Source organism: Hakea prostrata, chromosome 5 (assembly GCF_041222555.1).
Source record: "Hakea prostrata isolate BN-2017 chromosome 5, UWA_Hpros_2, whole genome shotgun sequence".
NCBI lineage: Eukaryota > Viridiplantae > Streptophyta > Magnoliopsida > Proteales > Proteaceae > Hakea > Hakea prostrata.
In genome coordinates, this window is record NC_142604.1 from 49,042,301 (window position 1) to 49,063,599 (window position 21,299).

The following is a 21,299-nucleotide window of genomic DNA, read 5'->3' on the forward strand; positions in this document are numbered from 1 at the left end:
TACTTCCAATCACAATGACTCAACAACCATATTAAGTTTCTTGCTTCCATGAGTAGGGGAGGAACTTGTATATGATATGGTGACCCACGGATTTTTATTCGCGCCTACGCGGATATCTGTCCGCACAGGCGCGCGAATGTGCCAAGTTTCTTCATATTTGAGAAATGGCTGAGATGTATTGAACAAAATTTTATATTTAGAAAGTCTTACATAATTACAATTTGTCACTCCAGAATTCTCAAATTTAAAAAACTCAACCTAAAATTCTCCCGATCAAGGAAATCCGAAACTTCGATGAAACGAAACCCTAAACTCCAAAGTCGTCCTCACGATGGTCTCTCTGGATTTTCTTTGGAGTCAACTATAGGTTTCGATTCTTCTTAATCGAATTTCCAATGCAAAGCAAAAGATGAACTGAATCCGGAAACTCTGCTAAACGATGAACGGAAATGACAAGTGATAATGGAATAAACCCAATCGCAGATAGAAGGAAGAAGCGATGAAATTGGTGCTATTAATCCCAACGTCTACCCACATTACCTCAATTACCTCAGTTTCTTTGCTGCTTCTCCATGAGTGGAAGTCGTCGTTGACAGACAGAGAATGGTCAATCACTTCACTTCCTTTATATTGTTGTCCGTTCGATCTTTCACGGTTTTTGCATATAACACTTCCATTTTCCTCTCTTCCTCTTCATCTGTGCCTGATAAACCTTACCCTTCCTCCTATGATATTAATCATTTCTCAAAGGTGCATCAAATTTCGATGATTTTCTAGTTCTCTTGTTATAGATCCTCATTGTTTGAGAAAATCTGAGAAATTTTACTGAAACTCGTAGCTGTATCCATTTTGAATCGGAACCCCATTTCAGATCGTTGCCGCTTCCTGATGTCGGCTTTTTAGTTTTATGCAAGATGTATTGAAGTCAATTTCATTCAGGCGGAGCTGGGATTTGGTTGCAACTATGGTTTCTAGTTTGGATGTTGGGAAGGCAAGGATTGGGAGTACTCAAAGAAGGATGATTTGGAAGAATTCTAGACGACTCTGCAGTGCAAAGAAAAAGAGGACGGTTGCAGATCAAAGCAAAAGAGTACTTTGAAGAGGACAAGGTTTCGTTTGATTGGAGAATTATGGGTTGAGTTTGTAAATTTAAAAAGTCTAAGGGTGACAAATTGTAATTATTTAAAATTTTTTAAATACAGAATCGAATTCAATAAATCTCAACTGTTACTCAGTTTTGAAAACACGTGGAGCACTGTAGCGCCTGCGCAAAGGATATCTGCGCAGGCGCCAACAAAAATCCGTGACCCACAGGCCACACCCAATAGTTCTGTGTTGTTAAACTTCCAAAACTGTAGCTTAATTTGTGGAAAAAAAATCCACAGTTTCTAGGAATCCTTGGTGGGTTTAGCTAACATTTGTCCTTCTTTCAGTTACAAAGATAACCTCCATATATGAAATTCTTTTAGTTAAATTTTTACACTAATTGACCTCCATATATGAAACGTTGCTCATATTCTTGCTGTAGCAATTGGTTGTGTTTGAAATTGTATTTGAGGATGTCGGAGAAGACGGAAGAATTCAATCAGGAGAAGGCGATCAAGGAATTTGAAGACTCAATAAAAATGCAAAGAGGGTTCAGAGTGAAACCCTCCAGAAGATCCTGAATGAAAATTGTGAATCAGAGTACCTAAGGGCCTGTTTGGTTACTTGAGCCTGAAGATTTTAAAAATCTAGAGATTTCAAATCTATGGAGTCATGATTCATAAAATTAACTGTTTGGTTAGCTTAAATCTTTGGAATGAAATCTATAAATTCATCTTAAAAAAACATTTATAGAATCATGGTTCAAATGTTTAATACTTTTATAGTAGAGATGAAATCTCTGGATTTCACCTTATACCCATAAATCTACAGATTCACGTTTTTAGTGTAAAAATGTGAATCTTTAGATTTCATGAATCCAAAGATTCACACAACCAAACGGGTATAAATCTTCCATTTGTGAATCCAGATATTTCAAATATCTGGATTCATGTAACCAAACAGGCCCTAAAGAAATGAGGTCTCAATAGAAGAACTGACCGTGAGACTTATAGGTCTTGTATTCCATTGGTTACGCATGAAGATTTGGAACTTTACATTCAGAGAATTGTTAATGGAGATGCTTCTTCTACTCTCACTGGAAAACCAATTACAACTATCTCTTTAAGGTGTTCATTGGATCAGCCTTTTCTTTTTTATTTGTTTATTTTTTTATTCTATTTTTTAGTTATTTATTTTTATTGTTCTCTGGCCTGCTTCAACGTGAGGTATATCTTTCTACGTAGTAACCTTGGAAAGTTGGATTTCCTGCAGTTGAGGAACTACTCAATGGAAACCCAAGTTTGTCCCCCTCAATGAAAAAGTGATGAAGAACACATTAGAGACAGTGGCGGACCCACTAAGGGGACGGGCCATGGCCCCCTATTTTAAAAAAATATATATTAATGCCTGTAATATCTCTTTGGTTTTCTCTTTTTCTTATAAAATACCAATATTTGGCCCCCCAATATCGAAAACAAATTTAAACGTTAAAATGAATGATTTATTTATCATTCTAATTTTTTATCTAAGGGTTATATTTTAATCCAAGTTTTAAGGAGGAAACTATTAACTCCAAATTGGAAACTAAATTTCTCCTTAAAATTTCTTCTTATTTATTCTCTTTTCTTCCTATTCATTCTCTCATTCTCTCGTCTTCTCAAACGCGACTAAAGTTTTACAACTTTTCTCCTGGATCTTCTCCACACGATTACAACCACTCAACCAAGTATTTTTATTTATCTCTCTTTCTTGGTATATTTATTTTTCCTCTCCCTTGATTTCTTTTATGTTTTTTTTTTAATATTGAATACTTGAATACACGCTTAATGTTTTCTATATATATATATTTTTTTTTAATGTTGAATATGTATTGCATGAAAGTTTATCGCTATTTTTTTATTAAATTAATTATTTTTATATGTGGTTGATTTGAATTTATTAAGTTTAGTACGTATTAAAATACTTTGAATACACACTTAATGCTTTTTATTTCTTTTATTTCTTTTTTTTAATGATGAATATGTATTGTATGAAAGTTTATTTCTATTTTTTTATTAAATTAATTATTTTTATTTGTGGTGATTTGAATTTATTAAGTTTATTACATATTAAAATACTTGAATACACGCTTAATTCTTTCTTTCTTTCTTTTTTATGTTGAATATGTATTGCATGAAAGTTTAATGCTGTTTTTTTTTATTAAATTAATTATTTTTATTTGTGGTTGACTTGAATTTTTTAAGTTTATTATGTATTAAATAATATTGTGCCATTATTGTAAAAGAAAATTACAGTTTTAGGCATAAATAAATTATATACATTTATTAGTGATAGTGGTTAATTTTGAAAAACAATAAAATTTTTAGAAAAACTTGAGAGGCCTATAGGAGAGGAAAATAAAAGAATCCAAAGATATTTGAAATTTTCTTTTTCGTTTTTTTTAATAGTAGATCAATGAATCTTTTTTATGTTTACTTATTTCGTGATTGATTACAAGTTTAGGAGAATATTTTTATTCAACTTTTCAAATTTAACGATCAATCAAATCAAATGGATATAGAAGAACGAGTTACTTCTACGACTTCCTTGGAAGTGAATCGAGTGCTGCAGTCGTCAAAAGTAAAAGAATTTGTTTAACCATGGGAAAAAAGTCTACCATTGATTATTTCTTCAAAAGAAAAAGCGTTGAGAATGACATGGTTAATGCATCATTGCCTACCTTTATTCCTGAAACCTCAACTCGTGAAAAACGTCCTAATTAGTGTCTTTCTCATGGTTAAACAAATCCTTTTACTTTTGACGAGTGCACCACTTGATTCACTCCCAAGGAAGCCGTAGAAGTAGCTCATTCCCCTATATGCATTTGATTTAATTGATCGTTAAATTTGAAAATTTGAATAAAAACCTTCTCCTAAACTTGTAATCAACCACGAAATAAGTAAACATAAAAAAGATTCATTGATCTACTATTAAAAAATAAATTCAAATATCTTTGAATTCTTTTATTTTCCTCTCCTATAGGCCTCTTAAGTTTTTCTAAAAAATTCCTTGTTTTCCAAAATTAACCACTATCACTAATAATGTATATAATTTATTTATGCCAAAAACTGTAATTTTCTTTTACAATAATAACATAATATTATTTAATACATAAAAAAACTTAATAAATTCAAATCAACCACAAATAAAAATAATGAATTTAATAAAAAAAAACAGCAATAAACTTTCATGCAATACATATTCACCATTAAAAAAAAAATAGAAAGCATTAAGTGTGTATTCAAGTATTTTAATATGTAATAAACTTAATAAATTCAAATCAATCACAAATAAAAATAATTAATTTAATAAAAAAATAGCAATAAACTTTCATGCAATACATATTCATCATAAAAAAAAAAATAGAAAGATTTCAAGTTTTTAATACGCACTAAACTTAATAAATTCAAATAAATCAAAAATAAAAATAATTAATTTAATAAACTTTCATGCAATACATATTCAACATAAAAAATAAAAATAATAAAAAAATAAAAAAATAAAAAAAAAAAAAAATAAAAAAAATAAAAAAAAAAAGAAGAAGAAGAAAAGAGGGAGAGAGAAAAGAAAAGAAGAAGAAAGCATTAAACGTGTTTCAAGTATTCAACATTAAAAAAAAAAGTATTAAAGAAAAGAAATCAAAACAGAAAGGGGAAAAATAAAACCTGAAAAAGAGAGAGATGTTATAAAATAAAGAGAAAATATATTAGATACAAAGAAGAAAGACAAGATGAGTTCAATCATAACTAATTCATTCAGTTGAGTGCATTACATATTTATAGTAGAAAGAACATCTACTCTGATATGGAAATACAATATATGATTCTTGCACACAATAAGATATTCTTAATATGGAAAGATAGATTGTCGCCCAAGATAGAAGGTGCATAGAATGGAAATATTGACTGCCGATATTGTATAATGAGATGGTTGTGATCTTCACCAATATTGCATCCTGAGGTAATTGAGATCTTCAATTGGAAGTACAATCCCTTTGGGATAATGGACATCCATAATAAATATTATTTATAACACTCCCCCTTGGATGTCCATCAATAGATAATGTACCTCGTTAAAACCTTACTAAGAAAAACCTTGTGGGAAAAAAATCTTAGTGAAGGAAAAAGAGTATACATATCTAAATAATATGTATTGGTAGCTGCCTCATTAAAAACCTTACCAGGAAAACCCAGTGGGACAAAACCTTGGTTCAGGGAAAAAAAGTGCAGCACGTATTTTACTCCCCCTGATGATAACATCATTGAGTATCTTTGAGTACGTACATTCCATTATCATATACCAACTTCTCAACATTTGAAGTAGACAACGCCTCAATAAATAAACCTGTCAAGTTATCACTTGAACGAATTCAATGAACATATATTTCACCATTTCATTGAAGATCAAGAGTGAAGAATAATTCGGTGAAATATGCTTCGTTCTATCTTCTTTGATGTATCATCCCTTCAATTGAGCTTTGCATGTAGCATAATATTCATATTATATTGTTGAAATTCCTTCTTCTAGTAGAAGACTGCATGCTTCATGAATGTGTTGTATCATTAATCTTAACCAAATATAAAATAGATAACATTCACTTGAAAATAAATAGCATGTTTGAGATCTAGTTTTATGTAGATCAGATAAATATCCTGCATCTGCAAAACTAGTAAGTTGATATCCACATTCATAAAATAATATCATATCAATAATTTCTCAAATATACTGAAATATATGTTTTATAACATTTCAGTGTCTTCGTATTGGAAAATAAATAAATCTTGTTAATACACTTATAGAAAATGCTACATCCGCTTGTGTATTATCAACAAGATACATTAATACCCCAATTGCACTAAGATATGGTACTTTAGGACCAAGAAATTCTCCACTGTTTTCTGGGGGTCGAAATGAATCTTTCTTTATATTGAGCGATCTCACAACCATTGGGGTACTCAATGGATGTATTTTATCTAGATAAAATCTCTTCAAAATATTCTCTATATAGGTTGATTGATGAACGAATATTTCATTCGTCAAATGCTCAATTTACAAATCAAGACAAAACATTGTCTTTTCAAGATTTTCATTTCAACTTTCTTAAAATAATCTACTGCTTTTGGAAACTCTTCAGGAGTTTTGATGATATTTAAATCATCATCATATATACTTACTAAAATTAGATCCATATCCTTTAATAAAGGCACAATAATAAATTGGATCATTTTTATGCTTTTCATTTAGTAAATATCCACTAAGGAGATTACCATATATGCCTTGATAATCTTTGAAGCCTTATTGAACAAACTTCCTAGGAATTTTTATATGCTTCAGTATATTTGAATCCTTCAGGGATTTTCATATATATTTCACACTCAACTGAGCCATATAAATAGGCTGTAATAATATCCATTAGACGCATGTCAAAATTTTCATATACTGCCAGATTAATAAAATATCTGAAGGTTGCATCCACCACAAGAGAACATTTTTCCATGTAATCAATGCCAGGCATCTGCGAAAATTCTTGTGTCATAATTCATGCTTTATATATCACGATTTCATTATTTTTCTCATTTCATTTTTCGTTGAAAACTCAATTGTACCCCACTGGCTTTATACCTTCAGATGTTGGACTACAGGTCCAAAAACTTTAATTTTTCAAGCGAATTCAATTTTGTTTGAATTGCGTCTCTACATTTTGGCCAATCATTTCTTGATTTATATTCATCAACAAATTTATGTTCAAGATCTTCGTCTTGTTGTATTATTTCAACAATAACATAATATGCAAAAATATTGTCGACAACTTTATCTTTTCGGTTCCATCTTTTTCCTGCAATGACATAACTAATCGAGATCTCTTCATTATTTTCAGGTACCTGAACCTCTTCTGGGGTTTTATAGAAAGTTATGTCTTCAGGATCTTCATAATCAATTGTCTCCATATTATGACCATCTTGATCATTTGCTCCTTTCCTTTTCTAGGATTTTATCCTTGGAACCGATTGATCTTCCACGTTTTAAACGTGATTTAATTTCATTTGCACTGATAGATTGTCCTGCTAGGACATCAATTCTAATTGGAACATTTATAATTTGGAATATGAGATTTAGTAACTCTTAGCAGGTCAACAAATCTGACAGTTGATTTATAATATTTATTGCATTATCCTTTGAACTTCAAGTTCACAGTGCTTAATGCAAGGATCTAATGAGATAATGATAATGCATACAATCAATCTCTTTTTCCAACTGTTTATTCTCTCTCCCTCATGTTGGAAAAACTAATTCATCAAAATAATACTCAGCAAGTATTGCATTAAATAAATCTCCTATCCTTAGCAATATATTGAATTATATAAGGAGATTTATATCCAACATATATTCCCAACTTTATTTTGGGACTCATCTTTGTTCGCTGTGGTGGAGCAATTGGAACGTAAGCCGTACATCCAAAAATTTTAAGATGAGAAATATTTGGCTTCTGACCATAAGCCAATTGTAATAGAGAGAATTTATGACAACATTTTAGCCTGATGCGTACAAATGATACTTTGTTCTCATAAACAATGGTTTAGCAATTAATTGGAGACAATTAATAAATAATTTTACCAAACCATTTTGGATATAAACATGAGTAACAGGCTATTCAACTGTGATCTCGGTTGTTATACAATAATCATAAAGCCTGAGATGTAAATTCACCAACATTATCAAGATAAACTGTCTTTATCTTATAATTCATAAATTATGCTCTTAATCTCATTATTTGAGCAAACAATCTCTCAAACATCAAATTGCGAGTTCATAATGAACATACATGTGACCACTTTATAGATGCATCTATTAAAATCATATATTATCTGAATGATCCACATGATGGGTGAATGTGCCCATACATTTCACCCTCTATACGTTTAAAAAATGTAGAATGTTCAATCTCAACTTTAGCTGGTGAATATTTAATAATAAATATTTCTTGAGAACAAACAATACAAGAAAATTCACTTAATTGAAGAATCTTCTGGTTCTTCAATGGATGACAATTGAATTTTCAATAATTTTTCGCATCATACTTGATCCGGTATGGTCCAACCGGTCATGCCAAATAATAAAATTATTGGAATCAATGTTCATTTGATTTACCCAAGCATGTGTTTCAACCATGCGATATTCGTGTAGTACAAATTGGGAGAAATATCTAATAATTTTGTATAGATATTTACTTATACCATTATTTGTAGTCTCAATCTGATAATAATTTTGGCAAATAGCTTTGAAACTTAATAAATTTCTTTGAGACTTACTACAAATTAATGAATTATTTATAACCAATTTTATCTCCCAGATAATAATAGATTAGCTCTTCCGGAGCTTCCAATCAATGTTGTACTACCGATTTTATATGAACATTGGCTTCCGCATTATCAAATAAGATAAATATGTATATTTTTCTCTCAGTATAATATGCATCACAGCATATAAGAGAATATTCACATTATTCATTAAAATGAAACAAATATATTAAAAGATATATAGAAAGTCAATAAAAAAATTATAGAAGAAAAAGATTAAATTTAAGATAAACTAACCTATGAGATGAGATTTGAAGAGAAAAGAATTACATAATCAAATCTTCAACTATTATCTTCAAAGAAGTTTGCAGCATCTAGATATGTAGTATTTGTGAGGCCATCAAAATCATTCATTTTATAGGCAAAAATTGCTCAAGTATCATGATTTTGGAAAATCTAATTTATGTCCATATTATTTTTATTTCTTTAATTAAGGCTTGACAAAGCTTAATTAAATATTGTGGAGTATGACAGATACATGTCTAATGGCTTTCATACTACATTGGTAACAAATATTATATTCACTCCTTGAATTGTTATATTGAGAATCCTTATTATTCTCTTATTTATTTCCATAATAATGACGGTAATTATTCCGTCTTTTGTCTCATCCTCTTCCACAGCCATGACCATAATTTTAATTTTGCCTTCTTTCAGGCATATCATGAATTGTTGCATTCACTTCAGGGAATGGAACAGAACCAATAAGACGAGCTTCATGACTTTTCATTAATAGTCCATTATTTTACTCAGCCACAAATAGGCATGATATCATTCAGAGTATTTCTTAAAACTCCTTTTACAATATTACTATTGTAACAACAAATCTGAAACTTGAAAATTTGCTGGGATATTTTCATGAATAATATTTTCTCCTTATAATTTCAAAAGATAATTAATTTCAAAAACTACAGAACTGTATTTATTTACAGTTTCAAATCTTGCAATTTCATGTACATCTGCAGAACTGTATTTATTTACAGTTTCAAATCTTGCAACTTCATGTGCATCTGCAGAATTGTATTCATTTACAGTTTCAAATCTTGCAATTTCATGTGCATCTACTGAATTGTATTCATTTACAGTTTCAAATCTTGCAACTTCAAGTGCATCTGTAAAACTGTATTCATTTACAATTTCAAATCTTGCACCTTCAGGTGCATTTAACAATATTTGTGGTGCAAAGCTAGCAACCACTATATACAATAAATAAAACCACAATCGTTAAAGCAACATAATATCTTATTATTTGATTGATTCTTAGATTCATTAAAACACATACCTTTTTATCATGATGCACTTACATTTCAAGATGGACAAGGTAAACTCCATTGTTTACAAAAATGTGCGAGGAGGTCGATCATTATTTTCACTTTGGAATAGAAAACATAATGATACATAGTTTGCTGTCTTTCTTCTCAAAACGCAATACTTCGAGCGGAATCGTGCTGATAACGTGTTATAAAATAAAGAGAAAATATATTAGATACAAAGAAGAAAGACAAGATGAGTTCAATCAGAACTAATTCATTCAGTTGAGTGCATTACATATTTATAGTAGAAAGAACATCTACTCTGATATGGAAATACAATATATGATTCTTGCACACAATAAGATATTCTTAATATGGAAAGATAGATTGCCGCCCAAGATAGAAGGTGCATAGAATGGAAATATTGACTGCCAATATTGTGTAATGAGATGGTTGTGATATTCACCAATATTGCATCCTGAGATAATTGAGATCTTCAATTGGAAGTACAATCCCTTTGGGATAATGGACATCCATAATAAATATTATTTATAACAAGAGATAAATAAAAATATCTGGTTGAGTGGTTGTAATCCTCTGGAGAAGATCCAGGAGAAAAGTTGTAAAACTTTAATTGTGCGTTAGAGAAAATGAGAGAATGAATAGAAAGAAAAGAGAATAAATAGGGAGAAATTTAGTTTCCAATTGAGAGTTAATAATAGTTTCCTCTTTAAAACTTGAATTTTAAATATAACTTTTAGATAGAAAATTAGAATGACATAAATCCTTCATCTTAGCATTTAAATTTGGTTTCCATATTTGGGGGCCTAATATTGATATTTTATAAGAAAAAGAGAAAAACAATGAAATATTACAGGCATTAATATATTTTTTTTAAAAATGGGGCATGGGTCCCTTACTGAGTCCACCACTGCATCTTCTAAAGATCATCCATCCTAATCTGTGAGGGTTATCATAGATTGAGCTTCATCCGAGAAAGTTGACTTAGACTCTTCTAGTTTAGGCATTTGGGATCCTGTCTGAGGGGGTGTTCGGCTTGAACTTAGGGTTCATCCTGCCTAATATCCTCATCAAATTGGTATCAGGAATATGGCTCTTCCAAGCACTAACATCTAAGGAATTTAAGGTTCAATGCTACCATTGATTGATATCATCAAGAGTAGAGTGAGCAGCATCTCTGGACAAACAAATGGCTTGAGTGGAGCGATATTTTGATGTTTTCAAGTCATCTGTAGCATACCTGTCAAGGCACCTGGTTGTCAAGGCAGGTGCCTCAGACGCCTCGCTCGCTTAGTTGGTGTTGTCTTGAATTTTAACCTCTCCTTTGCAGTGGTCCGCCTAGGCTCTATGACAACTATGATCTGTAGCACCTCCATGTGAGGTGAATATGCCACCATTTATAGAAAAAGAACCTGAAGTTGAGGCCAACAACCGGTGATGACACAGAAGAAACAGCGATTGAAGATTCAAATACAATAGATCAATATATAGATAATTCTATGAATAGGTTTACATCAGAAGAAAATCGAGCAGACAAAACTAAAACAATGGATGATGAGGTGGTGGTCAACAATACCGTATAAGAAACTCAGATTGCATTGTGATGTACTTGAAGATTTAAAGCTTCTGGCTCAATTCGTTGATGAGAGAAGGCTCATAGAACAAAAATATTGATTTCAATATTATGAGTTGAAGTGACTGTAATCTTTAGTTAATATGATGTAGATCATCAAAATTGTACATTGAAGTGGTTGAGATCTTTAATTAAAAGTTATATTTTTTGGTATTATCTCTTTGGATATTATAAATATTTATAATTAATACTATTTATAATAATTTTATCTATATTATTAATGTAGTATTTATCAAACTATACAACTATGAATAATTATATCATATCATATCGTATTTGTTTGGTAAACTTTTTATTTGATTTAGTATAACAGAACGATTTTAGTTGTAAATTTGTGATAAATGGTAAATAGTATGAATTAACACCCTAAGTCTAGGCTCTTTTTGGTAAGAATTATGAGATTTTTTCATTATTTTAAATTGTTTGGCTTTTATTATGAGTTTTATTTTTATTTAAAATAAAAAATAAAAAAAAAACCCTCCAAAATTCAGAATAGGCTTTTTGTCTATTATTTGGATTATGTGAGAATTCATTCTCTTCATTTATGCATAGGTTTATTTAAAATTTTATAGTTAAGATGATGGTAAAATAGTTAATACACTTTTTTTTTTTAATAAAAATCATATTTTTTTTTCCTCTTTTCTCATTATTCACTATTATTTTCTAACCATTTTTTATTTTGACACTAAACTTATTTTTCATTCCATAATTTATTTTAAATAAAATCCATCAAATTATTTTTCATTCTTGACCAATAATGAATTATTATACTTATTTCTTTTAAATAAATATAACAAAGAATGAAAATTAATAGAAAAAATAGCCTTTATCCCTAGGAGAAGAAACCCATACTCCCAAGGTCTCAAAGGCAAATCCATGTCAAATCCCTATCAACGAAAAATATCTTTATTAATTGAAGATTAGAAAATTTATTCTAGATTTGTACCTATCTTCAGGCCGATTTCGAAACCACCACCAATTAAATAGAATATTTTACCCGGATAAATTTTTTTTTTTTGAAGAGAATCGGCTCCGAAGGATTCGAACCCAATTCGAGTTCTCAAAAACTCTGCTCTCCTCCGCTCCAAGTCTAATGCCCCAAAAGGGCCAAAACACGTGATTGTCATTAATGGAAGGGGCTACCAATAAATTAATGTGGTGGCCTAGCAACGGAATCCACTAGGCGACGCGGAGGTACGCATCATGGAATTAAGAGCCGTCGGATTGGCACCTATTTACCTTATGTAACCGAGTGAAGGATATAAAGTAGAATTTATTGGGGCCCACTAAACCGTTTTTCCTTCATCTTTCCTATTCTCACAAAACCTACCAGGGTCAACAATGCCTCAAGAGTTACACCCTATTAAGAGAAGTGAGACATTTAACATGACTTCCTGGATCAACATCGATATTCACAGAGAGAATAGAGAAGAGATCTTCTCGCTTGTTTCAATCCTGCTCATCTCTCTCTTTAGGTCTCTGTGTGATTGTCTTCTGGGCTTGCAGGTGCAGCAAAAATGCATGCAAAGACCAACTCAGAGGTTACGAGTATGGCGACATCATCTCCGACGAGGTCGCCGCCGAGGAACCGGCCGGTGTATTATGTGCAGAGCCCATCAAGAGATTCGCACGATGGAGAGAAGACGAATGGATCTGTTCATTCAACGCCGGTGATTAGCCCCATGGGTTCACCTCCTCATTCCCACTCATCCGTTGGTCGCCATTCCAGAGAGTCTTCCACAAGTCGCTTCTCTGGATTTCTCAAGACAAGCTCCGGCAAGGTTTTATCCACTGAAGCTGCTGGCCGTGGAGGTAATCGGAAAAGTCAAAAGCATTGGAAAGAACCCTTCGATGCAATCGAAGAAGAAGGTCTCCTTGATGATGACGGCAACGAAAAGGGTCTTTCTCGTCGATGTTATCTCATCTCTTTCGTCCTTGGATTCATTTTTCTGTTCTCTCTGTTTTCGTTGATCTTGTGGGGTGCCAGTCAACCTCAGAAACCTGTTATCACAATGAAGGTAGAAAATTTATTCCCATTTTCTATGTTTCCTTTCCTATTCTTGAGTTCATCAAATCGAAGAACATTTCTCTGAAATGGGTTATTGGTTAATTTTGCAGAGCATTAGATTCGACCACTTCACTGTTTCAGCGGGTTCTGATTCCTCAGGAGTTGCAACCGATATGGCCTCTGTGAACTCCACTGTGAAGTTCACATACCGCAACACTGCAACATTTTTCGGGGTTCATGTAACATCAACGCCTCTGGATCTGAAATACTACCAACTCACACTCGCCACTGGAACCGTAAGCAACAATAATCCTTTAAGATCAAATCAATTTTATGAAAATTTCATCTGTGTTCCTCGCATTTTATTCTGATTTTCTCTTTTTTCGGTCAATTAATTGGGTTATTGTAGATGAAATACTTTTATCAATCAAGGAAGAGCCAGAGAACGGTTGCAGTGGAGGTGTCTGGAAACCAGATTCCTGTGTATGGAGGTGGAGCGAGTATGGGGGTAAATGTGGGAGGAAATCTGACGGCGCCGGTGCCTCTGAACCTTGCTTTCGTGGTGCGTTCGAGAGCTTACGTTCTGGGTAGGCTGGTTAAACCTCTGTTCTACAAGAACATCGACTGCTCGGTCATCTTTGACCCCAAGAAGCTCAAAGTTCCTCTTTTGTTCCAAAATTGCACATACGATTAAACTTGTATTCCAGAATCTCAGAAGAAGAAGAAGAACAAGAACAATGGTATAGTTCCCTTGCAGATTAGAAAACGAAGAGTTCAGAGGGGGTGAGAAAGGGAAAAGAAATTTGTTTGCATTAATTAATTAAATTGTCCCTTTTTAGCTTAATTACTTGGCAAGGTGGAGACAGCTAGACGGGGCAGCCTTGGGATATCTGGGCAGAGGTTACGTGACGCGGTTTTGGTTGCCCGTAGTATTTGGTTGCCCGAATTTTCCATAAGAGTAAAGACATCTTTCGGAGTTCAGACTTGGTTGGCGGTGATTATATATTTTTTTTCATTTTTGTTTATTTTTAATAAATAAAAAAATATAAAGTTTAAGGGGTTGTTGGTTTTTAAAGTACCATTTATAGGTAGAAGGTTCGAACTGGACAGTGATGGTGGGCTTTTTATACCTTTTTTTTCTTTTGGGTTTGTGGATACTGGATAAATATATTTTATATGGACCGTGAATCTGTGATTATATATTTATATATAAATTCTATTAAATGATTTTTATTCCTTAGTTTATTAGTTTAAGTTTCGTTGACCTTGGTTATTGGGCGTCCATTAAGTTCAAAATCATTTGTTTTCTATCTTCCATCTTTCACGGCTACTTTTCTTCATTTGTTTAATTTATTTTATTTTATTTGTATAAACGGTTACTTTTCTTCACCTATGGAAGTTTCTGGGCTCCATCGAACAGACGTTGAATGGCACACGTTATGATCAAGGTCTTACCATTTTCACTACGCCTTTATAGAACAGTATGGGTTGTGTGCCAATGATAGGTTAGTAAAGTGGTTAAAGGCCTAATCTTTCACCGGGATCCAAGGGAGAGGTCTTGGATTCGCATTCATTCGGTGGCATTAATTATATAAAAAGCTTCCATTAAGGATGTAATCGTAGTGCGCCCAAGCTGATCTGGATGAACCTCATATAAGAAAAAAACAGTATGGGTTGTCTCCGAGTGGTTTACGGATAGGTTGTTTGAATTGGGGAAGGAAAATCTCGACCGTATGCTTCACCGCATCCTGCCTTTGCGCCTTGACCAACTTTTCAATCTTCCTTTGAGGGATCATTTTCATCTCTTTCTCCACCAAGCAAGGCTGCGTCATGGAGACAGATTGTCTGCCTGAGTATAGTTGAGGACCTTTGGAAATAAATTGCTTCAAATAAAGCATGAAGAGTGTGGCTGGGTATTAAGCATTAACCACACAGAAAGATACACACTACTATGAAATGTCATTAACCAATCCTTTGGTCAACAGTTGAATCCTTAAGACTTCGTTTAGATGTGGGTCGGCCTTATAGGTGAAGTGTGACACATGGGAGCTTGGAAAAAGAGCAAAATAAATATGTCCATCCTCAAGAGATGTAAAAATTGCGCCAATCAAGGCATCATTGGTGACTCACTCATAAGTTGTTTTTAGTCTGTTCCTCTCTTCTTCTTCTTTGTTATTTCACAAGTGTTTTTTGGAACAGAAGCATGAAAAATACTTTTTTTTGTAGAAGCACTGGGTGGATTATCGAACATCTACAACATATACAACGAAAACACGACAAGTGAAATGAGAATGATAAATCTAGGGGAAAAATCCCACGGACAACAAGCAACACCACAATTTGACATGTGGCATATTTTTAATAAATGGCTTAGATAGAAGGCAGGGTTTTAAGTGAAAGTGGCCCATCTTATGACCAATTTTAACAAAAAATTAAATATGGTTTCTGAGGATTTTGGGACCCGGTTCTAAATATGGTTGCTGAAGATGTTTATCCCACTGGGCTCCCGCCTTTTCAACTCCATATTCTTCCCTCTCCCTATTGTTCTTCCATCCATCTTCTGAAACCTCTCACTGTTGTTCTTCACATAAATAATAGGTTTGATTCCCTCTCACTATTGTTCTCAATGGAAACTATTGATTCTTGAATACATTCTCAAGCAGCAAAAGCACTCCCAGAAAAGACATAACGAAACCGGAAAGCACCCAAACCAAGGCCGCGAGAGGCAGCACGGGAAAAAACAGAGGGAGGCAACGGCACAAGAGGCCGAAGGCAGCCATGTTGAATACTAAGAACATAAGAGAAAGGGGATGCAAATAACTGAGGAACTAAGGAAAAAGAACAGATACCAATTTCTAAAAGCAAAGAACAAAATTGGTTCTCAAAAACCTATGCAGGGGAGGTGGCAAGATGGGAGATGAAATTATATTCAGCATCATCAAGTTAAAACAAAATGCAACACAAGCAGGATTCCGGGTTCTTATGGACTAATAATTCAGTTAGCATGTGAAAGACAAGGTCATAATTGATGAAAAATAGAGCAAAATTTTCTCCTTCACTGTTTCAAAACCCTAGATTCAAGGGTGGAAGAAAAAAGAGAGTACATATATACAAAAACGAGTTAACTGCGGAAAAACAACTTACACAACATAGATTGCATGGAGTTCCGACAATAAGAAAACTCACAAACTAATATTCACCACTGACAAAGGAAGATAACAGCAATCAAGGTAGGGAAACCTGAACCCTAGATTTTGAATGAAATGGGGCCTAGAGGAAAAGAAGGAGAAGAAGAAGAACGGAACAACAAAGCGCGAAGAAACAAACCCCAAAGGACACCACAGCCAACCAACAGGGGCGGAGAAGAAGACCAACGAGGGGTAGAGAGGAAGAAAGAACAACCAAGGGAAAACAAACGACGAAACCAGAAACAAACAAACCACCCAAACCAAAAACACAGAGCCCACAAGCCACGCAAGCCCAAAGCACGACGAAAGGAGAGGAGAGGAAGACAAGAGGGGGAGAGGAAGACCAAGAGGGGAGAGAGGAAGAAAACAACAAGGAAGAAAAGAGGAAAAGAAAGAAAAACGACAGAGAGACCAAAGAAGAGAACACAAGAGAAAGAAAAACCCAAACAAAGAAGGGCCCAAAAGGGAACAAAAAAAAAAGAGGGCAAAAAACCCAACAAGAGGAAGAAGAACGGAAAGGGGCAAAGAAAGAAAAAAACAACCGGAATAAATAAATAAAAAAGACGGAAAGGGAAAAGTAGAGCGAGGAGAAAGAAGAAAAGGAAGGGCGGGTAAAGAGGGGGGTGGGCACCTGGTCCTTCATTATTATTCTCTAATGCTTCTACAAAGCACTAGAATTGCTTGATGAGCACTTCTTTTGGAAGCTCATACATAGCCAAAACCTCTGAGGCTAAATTATAGGAATAGCCCTCCTAAGGTTTACCTTAAATACAGATTGAACTCTCGTATTCTCACCCCTCCCCCCACCCTTTTTTTTTTGGGGTAAGAAACTCTTGTATTTCCCAAATTCAGATATCCCAACTAGACAGACCCTTTATAGAGCAATCTTAATGTGAGTTAAGGTCTACCCCTTGTACTTTCTTACATCTTTCTATCACACATTTAGACAGGTTCCACTTTTGAATATTCATAAAGCGAACCGTCAATGAGCCCACTCCCTAAAGATGTGATGGTAAAGATATGAGTGGAGTACAATCCTCCACCCATCAGGCTAGAGGATACCAACTCCTGAATTTGAACTGGGCCAACATATATGGGCCGCAGGGCCTATGGATTAAAGAACTAAATTCATAAGTTATGTTTTTCAAGACTTTTGTACCACAAATTAATAAAGATGGAAAGTGAGATAGTTCCTTGAATGGAAGCAGCAGATGAGTGGCAAGGACTTATTAAAGATAATTCAGTTCTAAGGGTCATCTAAAATATTGATGTCCCACATAGGCGACGAGTTTGCATGCAGCTAGTTATTATTATTATTTTTTTTTAAATTAGTTTGACAAGATCCTTATACTTAAAAAACAAAGAAAAAAACATTGAAGTATTCAATCTTGGAAAACGGAATTTTTAGTAAGGAATCCATCCAGTACCATAACAATAAATTAATGCTCTTTCCAACTCCATGAACCAGACGGACCCGAAAAAAGACAAAACGAGGCAACCACGGGGGGGGCCGACAAAGCGCCCCAAAACGGGGTCCCCAACCAATTTATCCACGTTCAAACGTGTTTGCCGCCCCCGCCCTAAGGCAATTAAGGTGTATGATAGCAACGGTCTTTATTATCTTAAAATAATACAAGATTTACAGTATTGATAGTAGATGATTAAATAAATATTTTTTATAGGAATATGAGATGTATTGGGACGAGCGTGTGTGTACCTCGACTACATCCTCATGGGAGTTTTTATATAATTAATATAGGCTGAGCTTTGTCTCTGGCCTTGAGGAGTTTTGAACTCTAACCTGGATTTTTGTTCGCGGCTGCGTGGAATGGACACGTCAGCGTGGGAAAATGAACGGTTTGGATTCTCTAAATAAATTTTTATATTTAAAATGTTTTAACATATTACAATTATTCGTCCCTCAAATTCTGTAAATTTACAAAAGCCAATCCCTGATCATCTTGGTGAAGGTGGTCTTGGCGAAGGATTTGAAGGATGAGAGAACACTATTTGAAGCTGGGCTAAGTCGTGGTGAGCTTAAAAACTTGGTAGTTTTCACAGGAATGTCGTTCTTGCTTGTGGGTTTCATGAACTGACCTGTTCTTGTTGTTTTTCTTGTAGTGGAATTCTCGCCTAAGGATTTCATCCTCAACAAGAAGAGGAAGGAAGGTATGGCACCTACTGAGATACCCATCTATGAAGAAACAGAAGGCTTCTCCTTTGGTTGAGGTCGAATTGCAGAAAAGGATAAATGAACAAGTGGTGGGTGGCAATGAGAGAAATCCGGTTAAGGATCTAGAGGCTGCTGTGCAGCTCAAGCCCATGGAGGAGAGGGAGAGGGAGATGGTCACTTCCATGAAAGCAGAAACCATGGAATTGAAGGTACTGAACAAGATGGAAGAGAACGTCACCAGATTTCCAACAGAGGAGCAGGGAACGAGTGTGGGTCGAAGAAGCTTTTCATTCACTGGAAACCGAGACCTTTCATCAATGTTGAGGTTAACTTTGAAGCAGGTTGAAGAAGTCGTTCACTCTGTAGAAGCCCAGATCGAGATCTCCGAATCAGCTAGGTTAAAATCCAAAAAGAGGGTCAATGTTCTTCAAGATCGATTACAGAGGGCCCAGGCTTGGAGTGAAAAACAAAAGAACTTAATAGAGTTATTGTAGGAAGAAGCACTAGCAAGTAAGAAGAGAATAACAAGACTTGAAAATCAAATAGAAGATCATCAAAACGAAATAATGAGTTTAACAACTAAAATTGAGAAGATAATTGAGGCAAGGAAGCAACTTTCAAAGAAATTAACTGCCACTGCAGAACGTGATCGCAGACCATTCTTTCTCCATGGAAGAGGGATTTGACTACAAATTTGACGGCGTTCAGTCAGTTTTTTATCTTAGGCTCCAGGACATCCCAAGATTCCCAACCCATCTTACGAATCTTTGAAAAGGTAAGACGCTCCACTCCAAGCTTGTAAAGAGCCTCATCTACGATGCACTTTCTCATGATCTTGTATATATGTTGGAGGGGTTAGAGGAGCTTGTATGGCCAGATGAAGTTTAGGATCTGTTTTCACTGAGATGATCAGGGATTGGCTTTTGTAAATTTAAAGAATTTGAGGGACGAATAATTGTAATATGTTAAAACATTTTAAATATAAAAATTTATTTAGAGAATCCAAACCGTCCATTTTCCCACGCTGACGTGTCAAATTCTGGCGGCTGCGCGGATATCCATCCGCAGCCGCGAACAAAAATCCCAGAACGGAACCGCCGCCCCGCACGAACCGCAGAACGAGCCGACCGGGGGCGAGCGCTCCGCGAACAAGCGACCAAAATAGATCTCAACACCAGAGAATCAGAAGACACAAGAAGAGAATACCGCCCAGTGTTACCGAGGTCTTATAAAGATGGGAAGAGTATATAAAAACCGCAGAGTGTGAGGAGAGTAACCGGAAGAGTCCTTACCAATAACTCCTTTCCGGTTGGGGTAGGAGTCACCCACCGGCCACTCAATGTATAAGAGGGACTTTAATGTGGTCGGTCCTACCATGAACTTCCTGGTCGGATCCTGTTGGGTTGTAATCCTGGTCGGACCGTTCAACCGTCGATTCTAACCGGGGATATAAAATGACCATTTTAGTCATTAACACCTATAACCTCCTATGTGGAAGCGTCGGTCTTTTGCCAATTGAGCCACCCCTCAGGGGTGACAATAATCTTTTATTGTTTTTCCTATCATTTGAGAAATTTAATAAATACATACAATCTTAGCAAGTGATGTAGTTTCCTAGCAACACACCAAATTGGCTACAATAAGTCTCATAATACTGAACACGATCTTCCATGGCTGCTGTGTTTTTGCCATTGCATTCAATTGCACCATTAATGGCTTGAATGGTTGCCCCAAATCCTTGGCCAGAAATCATGATTGAGTGGCAATTGTTCATCCAGAACCACAATGCTGCCTTGAAGGAAGTCACTACATCGGTTGCCACAATTCCAGGATCATTCAATCCATCAAATCCTATACTGTTACCAGCAGCACCATAATTGTAATTCCATGGTAGCTGGAGTGGTCCACGGCCATAGTAGCCTTGTCCAGCAACACATGGATACTGTGTGTATTTTGGATCACAATAATCCTGAGAGGCTCCACCTATCTCTTCTATGTAGCAGAAAACTGTGCACATGAAAACACACACTTAGAACTATATACATCCATGATTTTGTCTAAAAAAATAAAAGACCCTAAAATGAATTAGTTTGAAGAAATCAAAAATATATGGAAGACTTGTTCATATGAGGAACTTACCACCAGTCTCATGTGATACATGGGCAAAAAAGGCAGCAATCTCTTGGTAATTTTCCACAGTATCCATATTGGCTACAACAAAGGTCCCACGCACACCCACAGTTCTGGGCAATGGCAGTTTTGGGCACCAGACTTACCAAAAGTCCAGCCAAAGTGATGGCTAGTAGAAAGCTTTAATGTGGAAACTGGGATTTAAGGAAATAGTTCATGGGAAGGGTGCATTTATAGTGTAATAGGTGCAAAGTACATGCGAGAGAGATGAGACAATTTAAGCCTACAAGGCTACAGTCTACATCAAATATGCTTACAAGGCTCTGGAGTTTGGTTTGACCGGTCTAGAATGGTAGAAATGTCTTACTAGCAAGACCCATGTTGGTTAGCTATAATACTAATTATTCACA

At 34.6% G+C, this 21,299-nt stretch overlaps 2 protein-coding genes across 2 annotated transcripts; one reads left to right on the forward strand and one right to left on the reverse strand.

The window, feature by feature from the left end:
- Nucleotides 1-12,752: 12,752 nt before the first annotated feature.
- Nucleotides 12,753-14,748, forward strand: LOC149016314 (uncharacterized). The gene is made up of 3 exons (XM_089155848.1): nucleotides 12,753-13,408; nucleotides 13,509-13,694; nucleotides 13,808-14,748. Exons 1-3 carry the CDS (start codon nucleotides 12,908-12,910, stop codon nucleotides 14,090-14,092), a joined length of 972 nt encoding a protein of 323 aa, XP_089011974.1. The 5' UTR covers nucleotides 12,753-12,907; the 3' UTR covers nucleotides 14,093-14,748.
- Nucleotides 14,749-20,353: 5,605 nt separating this feature from the next.
- LOC149016315 (chitinase 6-like) lies at nucleotides 20,354-20,965 on the reverse strand. Its single transcript, XM_089156725.1, has 2 exons — nucleotides 20,899-20,965; nucleotides 20,354-20,766 (listed from the first exon to the last, which is right to left on the reverse strand). The coding sequence occupies exons 1-2, from the start codon at nucleotides 20,963-20,965 to the stop codon at nucleotides 20,354-20,356; spliced, it is 480 nt and encodes a 159-aa protein (XP_089012851.1).
- Between the last annotated feature and the right edge of the window lie 334 nt (nucleotides 20,966-21,299).